The sequence below is a fragment of the Nicotiana tabacum genome, chromosome 13 (genome assembly GCF_000715075.1).
Source record: "Nicotiana tabacum cultivar K326 chromosome 13, ASM71507v2, whole genome shotgun sequence".
NCBI classification, from domain to species: Eukaryota; Viridiplantae; Streptophyta; class Magnoliopsida; order Solanales; family Solanaceae; genus Nicotiana; species Nicotiana tabacum.
The window spans coordinates 10,091,448-10,111,673 of NC_134092.1; the positions used below are offsets into that span (position 1 = coordinate 10,091,448).

Consider the following 20,226-nt stretch of genomic DNA (forward strand, 5'->3'; position numbering starts at 1 on the left):
TCTGGTTATAACCAGAATATGCATCTAAAAAATTTAAAAGCTCATAACCTGCGGTAGAATCAATTAATTGATCTATGTGTGGCAAAGGGAATGAATCTTTAGGGCGAGATTTATTTAAATCAGTATAATCAACACAGACTCGCCATTTTCCATTCTTTTTTGGAACCACGACAGTATTAGCTAACCAGTCAGGGTACTTTACCACTCGTATTGAACCAATTTTCAAACATTTTGTACCTCATCCTGGATTACTTGATTTTTTAAGGCCCCTTGCTTCCTTTTCTTCTGCTTGACAGGTGGGTGTAATGGATCCCCATTTACTTATGAGTCACCACCAAACCTGTCATATTTGAATGCGACCAAGCAAAGCAATATGCTTTTCAATTAACTTACCTTTCATCTCTTGGCTCAAATTTGCTCCGATGTAAACTTTTCTGTATGGCCAATGGACAAATAATATTATAGATTCGAGCTCCTCCGTGATTGTTTTAATGTTCTCATCTTCCTCTGGATCTGTGTGTTTTCAGTTGAGGTATGAACAAAAGTGTCCTCAACTGAATTCTTTAATTGCTATTTCGTATCTGCATCGTTGGCTGTTGTGTTGGAAATCGCCACCAAATTAATATTTCGTGAAGCTTGCTGATCTCCGCGTATGTCGGATTTTTCACTGTGAAGGGAATTTGATAATTTGATGCAACATGGACGGGACAACATCCATATTATGAATCTATGGCCTTCCCAAGATTATATTGTAGGCCATGTCCTCGTCTATTACCTAGAACTTTGTATCTTTGATGACTCTTTCTGCAAACATGGCCAATACAATTTCTCCTTTAGTTACAACGCTTAAATTATAAGTTGTTTCTTCTTCTTTCATTTTCCAAGACGCCACAATTGACAATAGGATAAGATCAACACACACTTAATTCAGTGTAAACGCTGACGATATATATTAAGTGTGAATTCAAAGAGGAAGTACTTAAGATATTGTGAATCCAAGAAGAAATACATACCAATAGATACGTAACATGCAATCTCCAACCAGTGGCGGAGCCACATTCAACTTCGCCAGAAAATTACACCATATTGCTAGATAATGTTTTTTGTTTTATGTATATTTACTATATGTTGACTCCCTTTAACTTTTCGGCATATCAAATTTTTTTATATTTTTACACCTCTTGGTGAAAATTCTGGCTCCGCCAAGGTCTCCAATGAGTCTTTCTTATGCAGTCTTGAATTATTGTTGGTTGATTCCACACTTTTTTGTGGTCATTGTTACCTTCTAAACTCACGAGTGTGGACTAACAGATATTCATCCTCGATCTTATGGAAGATTGCTATTATTAAAAGACCACTTAGCTTAACTGATAGAAAATAAGTTATAAGCATCAAATACATAAAAGAATGCATGTTGATTGTGTTTTTTTATAAATAAGCATTAGGTGTTTATTTGGTTTGTACCTCAAGCTTCAAGAACACATGGCTTGCCTTCAACCAGCTTCATTATATAGAAGCCCAAAGCTTCAAACATATCCATAGCCTTGTCCATCCTTTCGTTTAATCCTTTGGATTTCTTAAGATAAATCTTGATTAAAGTTAAAGAAAGAATCAACGCGCTTTTAGTTGTGTTAGGGCCCCGAGGGATCGCCAGATAAAATACTGTAGACCAGTGGATTACAGGAGTTAAATAATCATAACAATGATTCATTGATTTGTGATGCAAGGCAACAAAAAGAATAATGCTATAGATGAAATGAGACTGGTTAAACAAATTAACACTTCTAATTACTGAAAAGAGTATCTAGGCATCAAATATATACATAAATTTTGGTGAAGGTATAATTATAGGTGATCAAATATCTTCCGACATCGGATGCTATGAACAAAGTTACACGAGAATTTAAAAGATTTCCACAGTAATACTTATGTGTGCAATGAAGAGTGGAGAACATCAAGTGAGCCATGAGGAAGTTGGGACTTCGTAGATGGTTACTGCTCTGCACAAATAAGCTATACAAAAATTCGTTCTTCTGGTGAAGAAGTACTAACCTTGTACAACATATAAGAGTATAGGTGTCTCCCTGAATAGCAACAATTTCACTTGCCAAGATCATCATATATTTGTCAATCCATAAATCGATAAGCGGGAATTCCATGGTTTTGAAACCATTCAGGCATTTGAAACCTTTCGTGGAGCACAGGCCTTACATCCTTCTGCTCAGAGAGATGCTTGAGAAGTGGAAGGATTACTTCCAAAAGCTAATGTAGAAAATGAAAGCCAAGTCAAAACTCGTTGCATCAAAGAAACGAAAATTTGAGGAATTACCCTCTTTTATGTATAAAAATTTCCATCTCTTATACCTGCTCGTCATGGGGTTGTCCAGGAGAAAATGGAATGCACGGAATCCCATTTAAAGGCTGTAACAAGAAACTGAATGGGTTGTTATCAACAATGACAATCCGGCATAGATCCTTTGATATGGATGACAGGTCCTTCACATGTTCCCGGAATTCCCTGTGATGTGAATATGGTGTCAAAGTTACCGTAATTATATTAAATAGAAACAACTGTGGTTTAAACTATTTTTTAAAACAGGTACCAGTGGCTTTAAACTATTTAAGCTGTTATAGGTGGCATCAACTGAAAGCGGCATTTACAAGGATGAACATTGTTTACCCTAAAAAACGGATAACAATTAAATTTGTAAGTGGTTTTAAGGATACGCGGGTTAATTCAATACAAATGATAAATAGCGCTAGATTAAACACATAAAGGACATAATAAATTGTTAAACCAATCAAATAGAGTGATCTCAGACTCAGTAATAGCTTAATGAAACGCCTGCCTTCGATCCCGGGCTCACGTTAACGATGAACTGATCAACAAAAATAAGAACTTTGAATAACAAAGAAAATAAGTGTATATTGCCTTGATTTATGTGTTACAGTGTGTCTAATGAATAATCAGACCTTCTTTATATAGTAGGGGTGTTTTACCCTAAGTACAATTACATAAAAGGTAAAAAATCTTTTGTTTAACTAATCACCGATTTTCTGCCGATACATGCCGAGATTCACGCTGTGACATCCGGCTGGTAACGGATATCACGGCCTTTTGTTGGTCGTGCTTGATTATCTGGTAATGCTCTCCGGAGCCTTTGGGATTCGAACCGAACCTAGGGGTCATGGCTCCGATACTCCCGAGGACAGGCGTTTTGCCTGGACCCGGGCTCGAGGGGCTCCTTGCCTCGATTACGGTCCCTTACCGTCACGTCTCTTGCTCCGTTTACTTCATCGGAAACCGAGGCGTCCCATGGGCTCGGTTTCACCTGTATATAGATAGTCCCCTCGTTTCTCGGAGAGTAAGTTTAGGGAAACGACGAGAAACGACATATGCACTTCGATTCCTTCTTAAATACGCCGTGACAGAAACGACAAAGAATCTGAAATGTGCCGTCAGTCGCGTCATTATGACTTCAAACGCGAGTCAGCCATCGGCAGGCCATCCCTAGACGTGAAACGGCGCAATGCCTCTATAAATACTCCCCTCCTTCGTTCATTTTTTAACTTTTGACCAAGCTTCTACCTTCGAATCTTCAGGATATCACTGCCATTCTTCATAATCTCGATAATTCGATATGGACCTTCCCAATTATGTCCCAGCTTCCCTTCGTTCGGGTTCCAGGTGTCCAGTGTCACCTTTCTTAACACCAAGTCCCCGATATTGAAGTGTCATAGGTTGGCTCTCCGGTTGTAATACCTTTCGATCCATTTATTTTTGGGCGGCCAACCGAACGAGGGCGGCCTCACGTCTCTCATCCAATAGTTCCAGGCTCGTGCTCATGACCTCACCATTTGATTCTTCGGTCGTATATCGGAATCTGAAACTCGGTTCTCCTACCTCTACCGGTATTAGCGCTTCGACACCGTAGACCAACGAAAACGGGATGGCCCCGGTACTAGACTTTGAGGTCGTACGGTATGCCCACAGGACTTCGGGCAAAATTTTCTTTCATTTTCCTTTAGCATCAGTCAATCTCTTCTTAAGGTTTTGGAGTATAGTCTTGTTCGTAAACTCCGCCTGCCCGTTCCCACTAGGGTGATAGGGTGTTGACAGGATCCTTTTGATCTTATGGTCCTCAAAATATTTGCTTATCTTATTGCCGATGAACTGCTTCCCGTTGTCACATACGATCTCGGCCGGCATTCCGAACCGACATATTATGTGGTCCCAAATAAAATCAATGACTTCTTTTTCTCTGACTTTCTCAAATGCGTGAGCTTCAACCCATTTTGAAAAATAGTCAGTCATAAATAATATAAATTAAGTCTTACCGGGTGCCCATGGCAAGAGACCGACAATGTCCATTCCCCACTTCATGAATGGCCAAGGTGACAAGACCGAATGCAGTAGCTCCCCGGGCTGATGGATCATCGGTGCGTGCCTCTGACAGCCGTCGCATTTCCGTACGAACTCCTTCGCATCTTTTTCCATGTCGATCCAGTAATAGCCGGCTTTGATTATCTTACGAATCGTTTATTCGGCCCCCGAATGGTTCCCGCAAGTGCCTTCGTGAACTTCCCTCAAAACGTATTCGGTGTCTCCCGTCCCCAGACATATGGCGAGTGGGCCATCGAACATTCTTCTGAACAGGGTGTTGTACTCAGACAGGCTGAACCTGGCTGCCTTCGAGCATAGAGCTCTCAATTTTTTAGGATCCGAGGGCAGCTTCCCGATATTCAGGTAATCTATATACTTGTTTCTCCAGTCCCAGGTCAAGCTTGTCGAGTTTATCTCGGCGTGGCCTTCTTCCACTACCGATTTCATGAGTTGTACGATCGTTCCCGAGCTGAATTCATCGTCATCAACCGTCGACCCCAAGTTGGCTAGAGGATCGACTTCGCTGTTTTGATCTCGGGGTACATGTTGCTACGTTACCTGTGCGTTCGAAGCACCATCCGTAAAAAGGGTCCAAATCCCCGAGGAGGTCCTCGAGGTTAACAACAATTCCTTTTCGACAAAGGGTATTAAGGTCGGCGTGAAATCGGCCACGAAGTCTGCCAAAATTTGAGATTTGATTGCGGTTCGGGGTCGATATTCAATATCGTACCTACTAATTTCCACGGCCCATTTGGCCAATCGTCCCGAGAGCTCGGGTTTGTGCATTATGTTCCTCAATGGGTAAGTGGTCACGACACATATGGGATGGCATTGAAAATATGGCCTTAACTTCTTGGAGGCGCTTAGCAAAGCGAGCGCCAATTTCTCCACGTGAGGATACCTCGTTTCGGCCTCGCCTAGAGTCCTGCTAACGTAATATATAGGGAATTGCGTACCTTCTTCTTCCTAGACTAAGACTTCACTTACCGCTATCTCATATACCGCTAAGTACAGATACAACTGCTCGTCTGCCTTCGGTGTATGAAGTAAAGGCGGACTTGAAAGGTATCGTTTAAGTTCTTCCAAAGCCTGTTGGCACTCCGGGGTTCACGAGAAGTTATTCTTTCTCTTCAATAACGAGAAGAACTAATTGCTCTTATCGGAAGACCTTGAAATGAATCGACCCAAGGCAGCTATGCGCCCGGTTAGTCTTTGAACGGCCTTGACATTGTCCGCCACGGTGATGTCTTCTATGGCCTTGATCTTGTCGGGATTGATCTCGATTCCCCGGTTGGACACCATGAATCCAGGAACTTCCCGGATCCGACTCCGAAAGCGCATTTCTCCGGGTTCAGCTTCATATTGTATTTCTTCAGTATGTTGAAGGTTTCCTGCAAATGTTTCAAATGGTCCTCTGCTCGCAAGGACTTAACTAACATGTCTCCAATGTAAACCTCCATTGATTTTCCTATTTGTTCTTCGAACATCCGATTTACTAGGCGTTGGTAAGTGGCACCGGCATTTTTTAGTCTGAATGGCATTACATTATAACAATAGGTGCCGTATTTAGTGATGAAGGAAGTCTTTTCCAGGTCGTCCGGATCAATCCGAATCTGGTTGTACCAGGAATAGGCGTCGAGAAAGCTGAGTATCTCGTGCCCGGCCGTCGCATCGATCATGCGATCGATGTTAGGCAAAGGAAAAGAGTCCTTAGGGCATGCCTTGTTCAAGTGTTTCTAGTCTACACACATTCTTAATTTATTTCACTTTTTAGGTACTACCACTACGTTTGCTAACCAGCCCGGGTATTTAACTTCCCGAATAGAACCTATTTTAAGGAGTTTGGATACCTCGTATTTGATGAATGCGTGCTTGACTTCGGACTGAGGCCTCCTCTTCTGTTTAACCGAGTGAAACTTTGGATCTAAGCTCAGTCATGTCAAGATGGGACCAAGCGAAAAAATCTATGTTAGCTATAAGAAATTCAATTAGTTTTTTCCTGAGCTCCGGAGTAACCCTGTGCCCAGGTATACCTTCCGATCGGGCAGGTGCTCGATCAATATGACTTGCTCCAGCTCCTCAACCGTTGACTTCGTGGCATCGGAATCGTCAGGGGTTATGAAAGATCTGGGGACTCCTTAATCGTCATCCTCGCTCGTTCCCTGCTTTTTTGGTTCGATCGGGGCCGATGTCGGTGATTGATATTTGGTTTCTTCCTTGGTGATCGAGCTCGGGTTCTTCGATGTCGAGAATGCGGATATCGGGACCACCTCATCGACCGCGAACATTTCTTTTACGACCGGTTGCTCTCCGTAAACTGTTTTGATTCCTCCCGGTGTAGGGAATTTCAACGCCTGATGTAGTGTCAAAGGTACTACCCTCATGTTGTGAATCTATGGCCTCCCGAATAAAGCGTTGTATCTCTTATCTCCTTCGATCACGTAGAACTTTGTTTCCTGAACGGTTCCGGCAAGGTTATCTCCCCTTTAGTGGTCACATGTCATGTTAAACACGTTTAAAACTCGGACTGCAGGCACAATTTGGTCTTGTAGACCCAGTTGTTCCACGACCCTCGATCTGATGATATTGGCAGAGCTACCTGGATCAATCAACGCACGCTTAACTCGAGATTTATTTATGAGTACATATATTACTAGTGCATCTTTGTGTGGTTGTACGATGCCTTCAGCGTCCTCATCATTGAAAGATACGGTCCCCTCTGGTACATAATCTCTAGTCCGCTTTAACATCGGCACCTGGGGGACGTCAACCCCACCAATGATCATGTTAATGACGTGCTGAGGTTCCGCTTGCTCGATCTGCTTGTTGGAGTCCCTAAACCTGAAGTGATTTTTGGCTCGATCACTCAGAAACTCTCAGAGGTGTCCGATGTTGAACCGAGCTACTTCCTCTCTCATTTGTCGACAGTCTTTGGTTCTATGGCCGTGAGTGCCATAATATTTACACATTAGGTTGGGTACCTTAGTGCAGGATCGGATTGCAATGATCAAGGCCACTTAGTATCTTTGATGCGTCTGATGGTTGATACGATGGCGGCAGCGTCGACGTTGAAGTTGTACTCCGATAACCTTGGTGTTTCCTTAGACCCGATGGGTTTGTCAAAACCGCTTTTGCTCATGAGTCCCCGATTATTATGACTTCGGTCGCTTCTTCTTTCACCTTTCACAGTGTTACGCCAGGGCCCATTACCCCTTCGATCTTCATTGTATGGTTGATACCGGTCTCTATTCGATCTTGGTTCACAATCAATGTCTCTTTTGGATTTGTCGCTAGCTCTGACGGGATAAACGAACCCGGAAGGAGCCCCGAGTTGATCGTCTTCGACCCTGATTTCTGATTGGTACCGATTATGGACGTCGGCCCAAGTTACCGCCGGGTATTCTACCAGATTTGCTTCAACTATTGTGAAGCCAATGAGCTTCGGCGATTGAGTCCTTGGGTGAAGGCCCGAACATCCCAATAATCTGCGACCAGAGGCAGATCCATCTGTTTCATTTGAAACCTCGATACGAAATGGCCCCGACATGCGCTTTTACAAAGGCATATGCGAGCATAGCAAACGAGTCAATAGAATTAGAGGGTAAGTTGTGATACCAAATCATAGCTCCTTTCGACAAGGTCTCTCCGAACTTTTTCAGCAGAACGGATTCGATTTCATCATCTTCCAAGTCGTTTCCCTTGATGGCGCACGTATAAGAGGTCACATGTTCGTTTGGGTTGGTTATCCCATTATACTTCGGAATTTCGGGCATACGGAACTTCTTTGGGATCGGCGGCGAAGCTGCGCTCGGAGGGAAAGGCTTTTGGACAAATTTCTTGGAATCCAGGCCCTTCAGTATTGGTGGCGCTCCCGGGATTTGATCGACCCTGGAGTTATAGGTCTCTATTTTTTTGTCATTGGGTTCGATTTTCTTTTCTCCTGATTTCACCCGCTTTATCAGTTCCTCAAGCATCTTTATTATCTTGGGGTCTCGGGTTCTGCTTCACCCGACCTTTCTGTGGCCAGTTCATTTCTACGGGCGTTTTCCCGGGACGATTCGGGCTCAGCTCTGCTGGGGGCGCGGCTTTGGTTCTGCAACTAGGCTATCGCTGCCTGTTGAGCCTGTAACATTTTGAAGATCATGCGCAAGTTGATCCCATCACCTTCGCCGTCGTGTGTACTCTGGGCTATTGACCGGGCTCCCCCGCGAGGGGTCAGTAGGCAAGTTTGCTTCGATAGCCACATGTGAGTTAGCATCGATCGGATCAGCAACTGGGACTCCGTTGGGGTTAGTAGGGGGCACCTTGTGGCTGGGTACCTCGTTGTTGTTCTCGCCATGGTGGCCGGACTTAGCATCCACGTTCAAATAGGCAGATTGGGAGTTTGACATTTTTAGTTTTGACCTGAAATTAAAAGCTCAAAGAACAAGTGTAAAATAGACTGTGTTATGAAAATTTGTATCAAATTGGCACTATTATGCTTAGCCCCACGGTGGGCGCCAAACCGTTTACCCTCAAAAACGGATAACAATTAAATTTGTAAGTGGTTTTAAGGATACGCGGGTTAATTCAATACAAATGATAAATAGCGTTAGATTAAACATATAAAGGACGTAATAAAGTATTAAACCAATCAAATGGAGTGATCTCGGACTCTAATAGCTTAATGAAACGCTTGTCTTCGATCCCGGGCTCACGTTAATGATGAACTGATCAACAAAAGTAACAACTTTGAATAACAGAGAAAATAAGAGTATATTGCATTGATGTGCGTGTTAAAGTGTGTCTAATGAATAATCAGACCCCCTTTATATAGTAGGGGTGTTTTATCCCAAGTACAATTTCATAAAAGGTAAAAATCTTATGTTTAACTAATCACCGGTTTTCTGCCGATACGTGTCGAGATTCACGCCGTGACATTCGGCTGGTCACGGATATCACAGCCTTTTGTTGGTCGTGCTCGATTATCTGGTAATGCTCTCCGAGGCCTTTGGGATTCGAACCGAACCTGGGAGTCATGGCCCCGATACTTCCGAGGGCAGGCGTTTTGCCCGGACCCCGGCTCGAGGGGCTCCTTGCCTCGATTCCGGTCCCTTACCGTCACGTCTCTTGCTCCGTTTACTTCATCGGAAACTGAGGCGTCCCATGGGCCCGGTTTCACCCGTATACAAACATGCCAGAGCAAATTCAACATTTCCAAACTCAATTTTTATAGCTTTAAAAAACCCAAAAACTAGCTTTTAGAGATTTACATTTTTTGACAAATTTGAGAAGTATGGAAATCTTCAGAAAAAAGTACTCCATTTTTTCCAAGATATAGCTCAAACATACACATTGAAAACTCTAAAGTTGATGTTGTAAACTCAAGAACGTCAAAACTTCAAACAAACACCATAATCCATAGAAGCAAGTTAGTGGCATTGACAATAAAACATTTTCATAAATAGAGACATGAACTTGAAAGTCTAACTTAACAAATGTTTTCTTTCAAATGTGAGGCCCTACACAATTTATGATCTTACCGCTTCTAACATTCATAAGCTAGTCACCATGTATAACACGACAGAGAGTACCAAAGTTGGACTACCACGGGTTAACAAAGTTTTGACAAAGAGGTCCTCAGAATTTGGTAGCTCTACTCCGTTAACAACTATGTATGAATCCTTACTGCACCTAAGGATGCTAATAAAAAAGCAACCAGCCAACACAAGAGATGAGCTATATTTAGTATCAAGTGAATATGTGTCTACATTCATATACTTCTAGATTCACATAATATTTAAAAAGGAAAATCATACAGAATATTCTATAGCATACGTTAGGATATTTTGGATTTAATTATAAAATATTTACTTACCTTATCAACACGGGGATTGATCATTTAGCATATTATATAGCCTAAGACTCTCGTATAAGAAGCACCTTTTTTCATTTAATATTATTTTTGATAGCAAAGAAATCTCCGAGGATCGATTTCGAAACTCTGTGGATGATGGGCCGCTCCTCAACCCTTCTCTACTTAAATACCAGGCTTTTGTTAGTGGCAGACTTCGAACACATGACGTGCGCCTAACCCACACATCACGAGTTGCGCTCCTGCCACAAGACCAAAGTCCTGGGGTCCATATAAGAAGCATCTCTTATACATTGTTAACCAAGTCAAGTTTAGTTTCTTCTATATTTTTACATGGTATCAAAGCAGGCAAAGTCTTGGGTTCGAGTCTCGCCACCACTCATTATCAAAAAGAATTTACGTGCTCGGACCATAACAAAAGCAGGTCTATAAGTGGGGGAGCGTGTTGAATACATAATTAAGTATCTAAAAGTATGTTCTCTCTGGCAGTTTCAGCTTTCTGATGAGATGGTCACACACTTAAACAAGTTACACGGATTAAGGAAACATTTAGAAACACGTCAGTCGTCAATCCGTCATACTTCAGAAAAAATAAGGATTAGATTTGCTTAAATATTATACATACTCCATAGATATAATATATGAAACTGGGGGTTGGAAAGGAAAAGATAATCTTCAATCGGTAACATATGCTTGAAGATCAGATTCATAGAGCTGAGGCACTAAAATAAAAAGACTAGGTACCTAAACTGACACACTAAGATCTCAATTCAGGATTAACATACAGAGCTTAGTTAGCATGACAGAATTTCAAAAAATGATTCTTCAAGAAGGCTGTGCTCGGTGTCACTTAAGAACTTCTGCTAGAAACAAACTCCCTACTCTATGTTCAGACCTGCAACGAACTGTAACTTCCATCATCTGGTCTGCTTCATCTCATGAAAGCATGATCGAAGAAATCTTAAAGCTATTGCGAGCTACTAGTAGTAGTTTGTGCTAATGTTTCGAAAAAAGAAGAATGATGAAGAGCTATCCTAGTACTTTGCACTGATTTTTCAGGACAAATGAATAAAGCAGCTAGGGGATGTCCTCATAATCAGTTAGAAAGTAAAAGTTGATCATTCTCAGTACGAAGTCATTCAGAATGAATCCTTCACCTGCTACGGATTGGAGTAGATGAAACAGATGCACAACAGATTCTCTATAGATATCAGCAAGTGCAAAAAAGATCTTCCAGCAATGCTTTTAAGCTAAGTCCATAAAGCCACTGCCTCTACTATTTTCATACCTTTTCTCCTCGGACCCCTCCTATTATCATGTCATTTACGTCATTGATTAATTTATCATTTCTTTCGATGGTACATTTGTTCTGCAATGTGATCAACAGGATACAAAAAGACAAGTATATTTTGACAAAGATTATTCAAATTTTGTGAGATCATGCATAAAGTAATTACACCCTCCATTCCAATTTATGTGACACTTTTTCCTTTTTAGTTGGTCTAGAAAAGAATGATACCTTTCTATATTTAGTAATAATTTAACTTTAAAATGCCCATTTTAGTTAATGAGATGATCGATAGCCACACAAATATCTATAGCTCATTTTAGACCACAAGCTTCAAAAGTCTTCCTTCTTTCTTAAACTTGATGTCCAATCAAACACCATCACATAAATTGGGACTGAGGGAGCAGTTGTTTTTATGACTAACAAAAAGCAGGTTCAGCATAAGCTTTCAATCAATTCATCCCTTCAGCTTTAGCAATCTAAGGACAGTGAATGTCTTCAAATGGAGCTCATGGCATTTATCATTGATGAGGCAGCATGACTTCCACTTCTCCCTCCCTCCCCCAACAATCAGACTTTTTCCACTCTTAACACTATCTTTTTTGAGAAAGGTAACAATTCTTCAACTCTTACACTTGAAACCACCATATAAAGTTTGGCTAGTGATTAAAGATAGGATGTACAACATTTTCAAGACCAGTGCTCGGAACAAGTGCTCAACACCAATTAGCACCACTATATGCATATAAAATACAACTGTTGTCTCAAAGATTGATATGCCATAAGGTAGATCTATAGCTTTTACTAATCAAGATGAAAGGCAACACAAGATATATTGCTTATCCAATTTTCCTTCTAATAGCATCAGATTTCTATTCCTTTTATGCCATTTACTTTCAGATAGTGTTTCTTTACTCTTTGATATTTCTCTAAAAAAATTAGATTAGCGTCATATTCAACATGTCAAATGATGCCAGATAAGAATTTCAATCATGGTTATTCAACAGGGAAAGGAAAAGACAAAAAACAGTAAAAGACAAAGCCAGTATCTATACTTACGTGCTAATAGTTGAAGGCCGATAAAGCCTATGGCTAAACCAATTCTCAGGATCAATTTTGTCAACAAGGGGTCTTGCATATCCTGTATGCACATAACAAAAAATTCAACAATTTTGGATGAAGACGCCAATGGAAAAGGAAGATAACTAAATCAACCAGAAAGTAATGAGTTAACCTTCAAGTCCAGCAGTAAACAAGACCAGATTAGCAAATTCGCTAAGTTGTTTTAAAAACTCGTGTAGTCCAGGACGTTCAAAAACTGTGACATAGTTGATCTTAGGTTTGCCATCATATTCCTAAAACCTCCGAGAGGAATTAGAGCAGAATTCTTCAAGAAACTTGCCAGAATATTATATCAACTAGTAGGAACTAGAAAGTTTACCTTGTCCGAAGATACGCACTCGAGCTCAAACCACTTCAACCCAGCCTCTGCTGCCTGGGTACGCATGATTGTCGGCATACTTGATGTCTCATATGCACAAACTAAAGTATCATCCAAGTCAAGAACCACCTGCATCCAGCATCTAAGAACTTAAGAAAAACATAAACAGAAGGTAATCTTTTAAATAAAATATCTATTAAAAGATTGATCAACACCATTGACAGTCAGCAGTTAATCCTTGTAGCAGGAAGCACTGGTTATCCAGTTCTACAAACATTCTAGCTAAGGAGTGATAGGTAGTCGGAAGAGCACTACCTATTAGTTATTACCAATAAAGTGCTCATCACACATATATAACACCATTCAAACTTGCTAAATTAGCACTTTGCTGACTCAAGCATGTATCAAAGACTAACAAAAAGCTCATCAGACTCGTATGGTGTTTCGACTCGCTTGTCAAGCCATTTCCCCTAGGGATCTCATTTGCAAGCTAAGGGTGTGCTAACGGCATAACCTTGTCCACTACACCACCTTCCCAAGAAATAAAGAAAGAAGAGATGAGAAGAAACCCAAAAGAATATTGTGACACTACCAAAACTAGAAATCACCTTACTAACAAAATATGCATGCTGTAAATAACAACATTCCCTATCCTTTGACATACTTTCTGGCAAATTAATGCTTCTCAGGAACTATAACTGCCTCTTTCATCAATCTCAGCTTTTGCATCCTCGTTATAGTTGCCCTGCTTTAAAACTTCCTCCTTTTACCAAGTTGGTTTTCCTTAAATATCTTCACTATTCAGATTGGAAGCTAACTTCGCATGTTATATGCTTATACTAAATTTGCAAAGTTGACTTGTGATCTTCCTGTACCAATCTGCACATGCTTTTGCACACTACTAAACTAGCTTACATCAGCAACCAAGGGTGTGGCTTAGTGGTCATTGAAGTGGGTGAAACCAGGCAAGACCGGGGTTCAAATCCCCACAGAGACTAAAAAAACTAGGTGATTTCTTTCTAATCTTGCCTAAGTCTTGGTGATCAAAGTTGCCCGGTACTTGTACTGGTGGGATTAGCAGGCATCTGGTGAAATAATCGAGGCGTGTGCAAGCTGACGCAAACACCAAAAAGAAAAAGAAAAAGAAAAACTAAACCAGCTTACGCCACTGTTGGTTAGCTTGTATCTCCCACATTATGCCTCTTCAAAAAGCAAACATAAAATTAATAAATTAGATGCTATAGTTCCTTCATAATATAAAAGCTAACATGTTCTAATACATCATTTGTAGGATTAACCGGACAATACAGCACGAATGCAGTTTGCAAAGAAATATCAACCATTATCCATGAATTTCTGTTTGCCAATGAATCTATATGCACCTTGGCCAATCTAAAATAGGCCAGAAAAAGAAACTAAAATTACGAAAATAGTCTAGTTTTACAAGAACTCCTATTTCCTATTAAGCATCAATTTAACCACTACCACAGCTGACTAGCAGTCTGCCACAAACATGACTATTTAATTACACAGGTTAATGCTCAAGTGCGAACCTACTAGATTCCTTATAAGTGTTCAACTGTTAACAACAATAACTCTGATCCACTCGTGAGTGACCAATACAAGCAAGAGTGATATCTGATCATTTCTCATTAACAATGAAAGAGCTTAATGCTTAGCCATCAAACTGTATACCAAAAAACTATTAGTCATGTTCATCTGAACGATAAGCAGTTCAACGATAACATAAAATATATAGGTCGTCTCATTCGTCTACAAGTTAAACAGAATTCACAGTACATGAATTGTTATGTAGTGAATAATACTATGTGTGTTATGTGACGTTAGCAACATAAGGATTAGTATGCAGAGATTGCAATACCAAAGTCAAGAATTAGTTTTCTCCTGGTATTGCTGATACATGTATTACTATTTCACATTCTATCTCGTACAAACTAATAACTTATGGAAGTATTAGTTAAGCAGAGTTTTACATCAGACTATAATGTATAGAGTTGTCAAAGGCAAATCCAAGATTTGAACTTTATGGGTTCGAGTTTGAAATACATCTATTTGATTTATTGCGTTCGAAATCTATTATTTCGTTTTATTTAGTGAATTACTCAACACATATACGGAGTTTGAGCCAAAGATACAGTGTTAGTCCATTTTGTTTAGTGGGTTTGAAATCTATTTTTTCTACTTATCTAGTGAATCAACACAAATATACAGTTCGAGCCAAAGTTACTAGGTCCAAATGAACCCGTACACTATATCCACCGTGTATAAGCAATAACCAAAGGTTGTATTAATAATGCAGAGTTTGTTGCATCAATATTACAGAATTTTATGCTAGAAAAGAGTTTTATGCTGGAAATAATATTCGCCTTTAGTGATACCGATCCAAAGGAAAACACTACACTCAAATCCAATTTCTACCGCTAAACAATAACGTTAACAATATCAGTAAATATTAACGTCTCCTACAAAGCTCATTACGAGACATTACCGTGAGCCTCTGTGAACGTTCCTCTTGGAGACTAATCGGAACACTTTCGGTAGTGATTTGCAGAGTCGAGAGAGCGACGGATGACGGCGGCAGCGCCTCCTCCTCCTCCTCCTCCTCCAGCAGCTCAACGTCAGGCAGCGGCTTGAACTGCGGAGAGGAAGAGAGAAGAGAGCTATTGCCTTTGAGGATCTGAAGAAAGATCTGGAAGAAGAAAGCTAGCCAATTCAGTAGCGATTTCCAGAGCTGTATAGTTCTCGGCGTGTAGACTTGTGTAGCTTGAACCAGCTCCGGCATGGTGAATCAGTGTAAAATCCGGCGAAGGGTGCGCACCGTGTTATCGTTCACAACCGAGGGGAAGTCAAAAATGGCAGATTAATGGAGAATTCAAAAAGCTCTTTTGTTTGTTTCTACTGATTATAAGTATTTTAAAGACTTTTAACATGGCTGCCGAGTGTATTATTACGAGGATTAGGATTATTGTGAAACTCTGAAATAATTTATTGATTTAAAAAATGGATTTGGAGTCAAGTTGGAGGTGTGGTCAAGGTTGTGCCTCGACAATAGTCTCCACTTAGAAATTATATTTTGAAACATACTATTTATCATCAAGATTGCGGTGGAATGGACGGATCCTCTATCCATAATCAAAGTTTATCTTCCCTTAAATGAGCATATAGTACAACGTGGAATAAGACTGAGTATGTTATTGTCAGATTAATAATATGTAATTAATTAATTTATAGGGTCAGGAGAGGATGATGTTTACAAAGCGCTTGTAGTAAAGAGACTGTTTTTGATGGGCTAAAGGAAAATATATTTTAAAGTAAATTTGAAAAAAAAAAATCGATAGTGATGTAGCCATGAGAATAATTAAAATAGTAACAACATCAAAATAGAGTTATAAATAAAAAAGAGATTATTTGGCACGCGACGGCATAGAGTGGCTATTGACGCAATGTAAAGGACCATTCCTCTTTCGTCTTTACATGTAGCTAATTAGTTATTGGTTGATTTTCTTTCTCTTTGTTTCAAAATAAATATTTACAAGTTTTTGTGGGAACTGGGAAAGAGCGGAGGCCTTTCATTTTTCTCTTTTATTTTAGTTTTAATTTTGAGAATGGAAGTGGGATTCTAATACCACAAGTTTCACTAAAGTAGGAATAAAGTTATGCGTTTTCTTCCGAGTGGGTATTAATATATATACTATTTCGAATAATAAATTCAGAAATCATAAATAGGAAAGTTGTGTGTTCTAAATTTAGAAGAAAGTTTATAAACTTATCAGTTCATATTTCCCGAATCCCTAACAATTAAGGTATGTTATTTATATTTAAGTTAACATTTTCGAAGTAGACCAAAAAACTTAATACAATATATTTATCAAGAGAATTCTAAATTAATACCGTTATAATAAAAAATAATGTTCAGTCTTACCTAATTTACGTTCTCTATTCCATTTCGATTTACTTGACTCCTTTTATTTATTTATTTATCTAGCTTGTCAATTAAATATTTGAAACTTTCAAATTTTGTTGATTGATACATAAATCAATAATAATTGCACCGTCCACCCAACGACTTAAACTAAAAATAACTGATGGATATATAATATTATATGTATAACTCATATATAATATGTATTTATTCATATATAATTAATATATATTTTATGTATATCGGCAAATAAAAAAACTAAATCTGATCGGCTATTTATGTAAAAGATCCTTGTAACATATCAATAAGAGCAATGCACAACATTTTTTTGTTACGCCAGAAAAAATTGGACCGAACTTAGAAGTCCTCCACCTCTTTACTCACACGATTTTCAATTTGAGATTAGACGATTAGCATAGAGAAGAGGATACTACTTATTCTTTATAGGTTCAAAACTTATGTAAAGAAATGAACTTAGGCTAAATTTGGCTAGTTTAAAGGCTAAAAAAACTGTAATGAAACACGTAAAATAAAAGTGATTAAGGGCAAGATTAATGAATGCTAAGAAATGTGTAATTCGACTGAATTAAATTTGAGTGATTGTTTGTGTTGAAATTACGGGCCAAAAGCTGAAGCATCTAAATGGCCCATTAGGCATCTCTGGATAGGCATAACAAAAGTATGGAGAATTGAATTAGGAAATTTTACTTCATGTATCAAACTATTAAACCCTATTTATTATAAACTAAAACAATTCAAAATATTATTATTTATAGCTATCTTTTCTATTTTATAGCAAAATAGATATTTATTTTATACCCTACTATTGAGGAGTGAAATATGTCAATTATGTTCTTTCCCTCTCTCTTCCTTCTCTCTCTATCAACGAGATTCTCAATTCTCTCTCTTCTCCCTCAAATCTATCTCCCTTTTCCATCAGTAAGCGTCACAATCATCGTCGTCATTGTGATCGTCGTCAGAATTGTGGTCGTCGTCAGAATCATCAGCGTCATCATCCACCACTGGCTCATCCTCTTAGGCTAACAGATCTGGCCATGGCTACGCCGGAGAAGATTTGAGGGCAGAGTTTTTGTTCGTATCTATTTTTAGTTTTAATATAATATATACAGTATTTTGTTTGGCATGAAAAATGCCATCTCCGGCGAACTCTCTTCTCTTCTTTGCGATTGAGTCACATTCAATGATACAAATACACTCAAATATATTGTATTTTTTGTATAAATACATTATTTGTTCGCCTGTATTTATATATTCCGAAGGTCTGTATCTTTTTAATACAGCTGAATATCACAATTTTCGTAATTTTTTGTTGCTTGAATACAGTCGAATTGAATACGATGAATTAAATACAGTGTATCATAGTGAATAATGAATATTTGTGAATTGAATATAATGTATACGGTCGAATTGAATAGAACGGTATACACCCTATTTCTTAAATTTTTATTATTTAAATACAATTGAATTCAATCTAGTAAAATTGAATACAATTCAATATTGCGCTTTCTGTTATTACACCCGTAATCACTATTTTTAGGCGGATTACCTTACTGTATTTATAAATGTATTCACTCGAATACATGGAATACAGAATAAAAAATATGTAATTCTTGTTTTTTAGGCGGTTTACCTCACTGTATTTATAAATACAGTCGCGTGAATACATGGAATACAGCACATAGCAACGAAAATTTGTAGAATTAATTTTGTTGAGTTAAATTAGGAGTGATACACGCTAATTGATCATCTTTCTGTTATTAAACAGCTGGACTCCCTACTTATTAGGCGAATTCTGCGTCTGTATTCATGAATACAGTAGCGCGAATACAGTCCGATAGCAACAAAATTTTGACAATGAAGTGTGTGTGTGTGTGTGTGTGTGTGTGTGTGTGTATATATATATATATATATATATATATATATATATGTATATATGTATGTATGTATGTATGTATGTATGTATGTATGTATTCTGCTATAATGATTTCTGAAAATTACTCTTAACTTAAATAGTTGTTCCGGAGAATTAACTTAAATAGCCGTCCACCCAACCGCTTCAACTCAAAATAGCTGGCAGATATATATAATATATATAATTCAAGTATAATATCTGATAATCATATGTAATTAGTATATAATTTATGTATACCAACTAAGAAAAGTAGACATTAAATTCGGCTAGCTATTTGTGTAAATATTCCGCAAAGTATCATGCATTTGACGAATCGAAACCCAACTCACTGTCCCACTCAAACTTAAAACCTTATAATTTGGTGTTAACACACTTGCTCATAGATGGTAACTTGAATTTTCTACATGACTTTCAACATATCTCCAAATCAAATGCCATAAATTTTTAAACATTTTCAAACACTGAACCAAATTAGGTTATCTCTGTTATGTAATGTTGTATTTCATATGGTTTTACGAACCTCAAATGAAACTTATCTCGCTCAAAGTATACCTGTAAAATGGAATCCAAATGTTGGAGGTTTTAAAAGAAGTACGTATATTTCATATAATGCTTCATGCCTTCATACTATTTTAAAAAATAAATTTTTATGGTATACACTGTATACCTCATTCTTTATCAAATGAACCAAATATCTATCAAAAAGTATGTTCCAAAGTGAGTAAAATTACAAATTTTTATGTAATACGGATATGAGTTTGAACGATAGTGAGTCCATTAACCACCATCTCAGAGTTTGTAATATCATCATTATTCTTCTGAATTATCAAATCTAGTTTTAATAATAATTGCTATGTTATTTCCTCAATTTTCTAGATTATCATCAAGAAATAGAAGAAGTATGAATATTGTTTAAGCAGTGACAATGCCATTTTCGATTAGGGAGAACATGTCACTTGCATTGGTCACTTTCATTAACTTTTTTATTTAACTTGGTATATTACGTCATTTGACATGTGCTATAATCCTATTGACTCTCTCATTTGACTTGACACGCCACATCACTTGACACATGGCACGGATTTAAGCCTTGGAATAATCGAAAAAATACGCAATATTTAGCCTTGGAATGTAGATGAAATAGCAAAGATAGTAATTCCGCGAACACAGTTTTCGAATACAACAATGATGGGATCAAAAAGCAAGAGAGTCAAAATTGTATAAAGTTTTGTATAGAATATAATATATATTCTTTCCAAAAGTTTCATGTCCCTTTCAATGATAACTCGGCTCACTATTTATAGTTATGTCTAGGGAAGAAGGTTTTAGGATTGTGCCCTCCTTTAATGTCAATTCTGAGAGTTATTGATGAAGATGTAACGT

General features: G+C 38.5%; 1 protein-coding gene across 1 annotated transcript; it reads right to left on the bottom strand.

Moving 5' to 3' along the window:
• Window positions 1-1,757: 1,757 nt before the first annotated feature.
• Window positions 1,758-16,044, bottom strand: LOC107812956 (uncharacterized). The gene is made up of 6 exons (XM_075227719.1): window positions 15,477-16,044; window positions 12,968-13,096; window positions 12,761-12,881; window positions 12,586-12,667; window positions 2,365-2,518; window positions 1,758-2,262 (listed from the first exon to the last, which is right to left on the bottom strand). Exons 1-6 carry the CDS (start codon window positions 15,768-15,770, stop codon window positions 2,128-2,130), a joined length of 915 nt encoding a protein of 304 aa, XP_075083820.1. The 5' UTR covers window positions 15,771-16,044; the 3' UTR covers window positions 1,758-2,127.
• Between the last annotated feature and the right edge of the window lie 4,182 nt (window positions 16,045-20,226).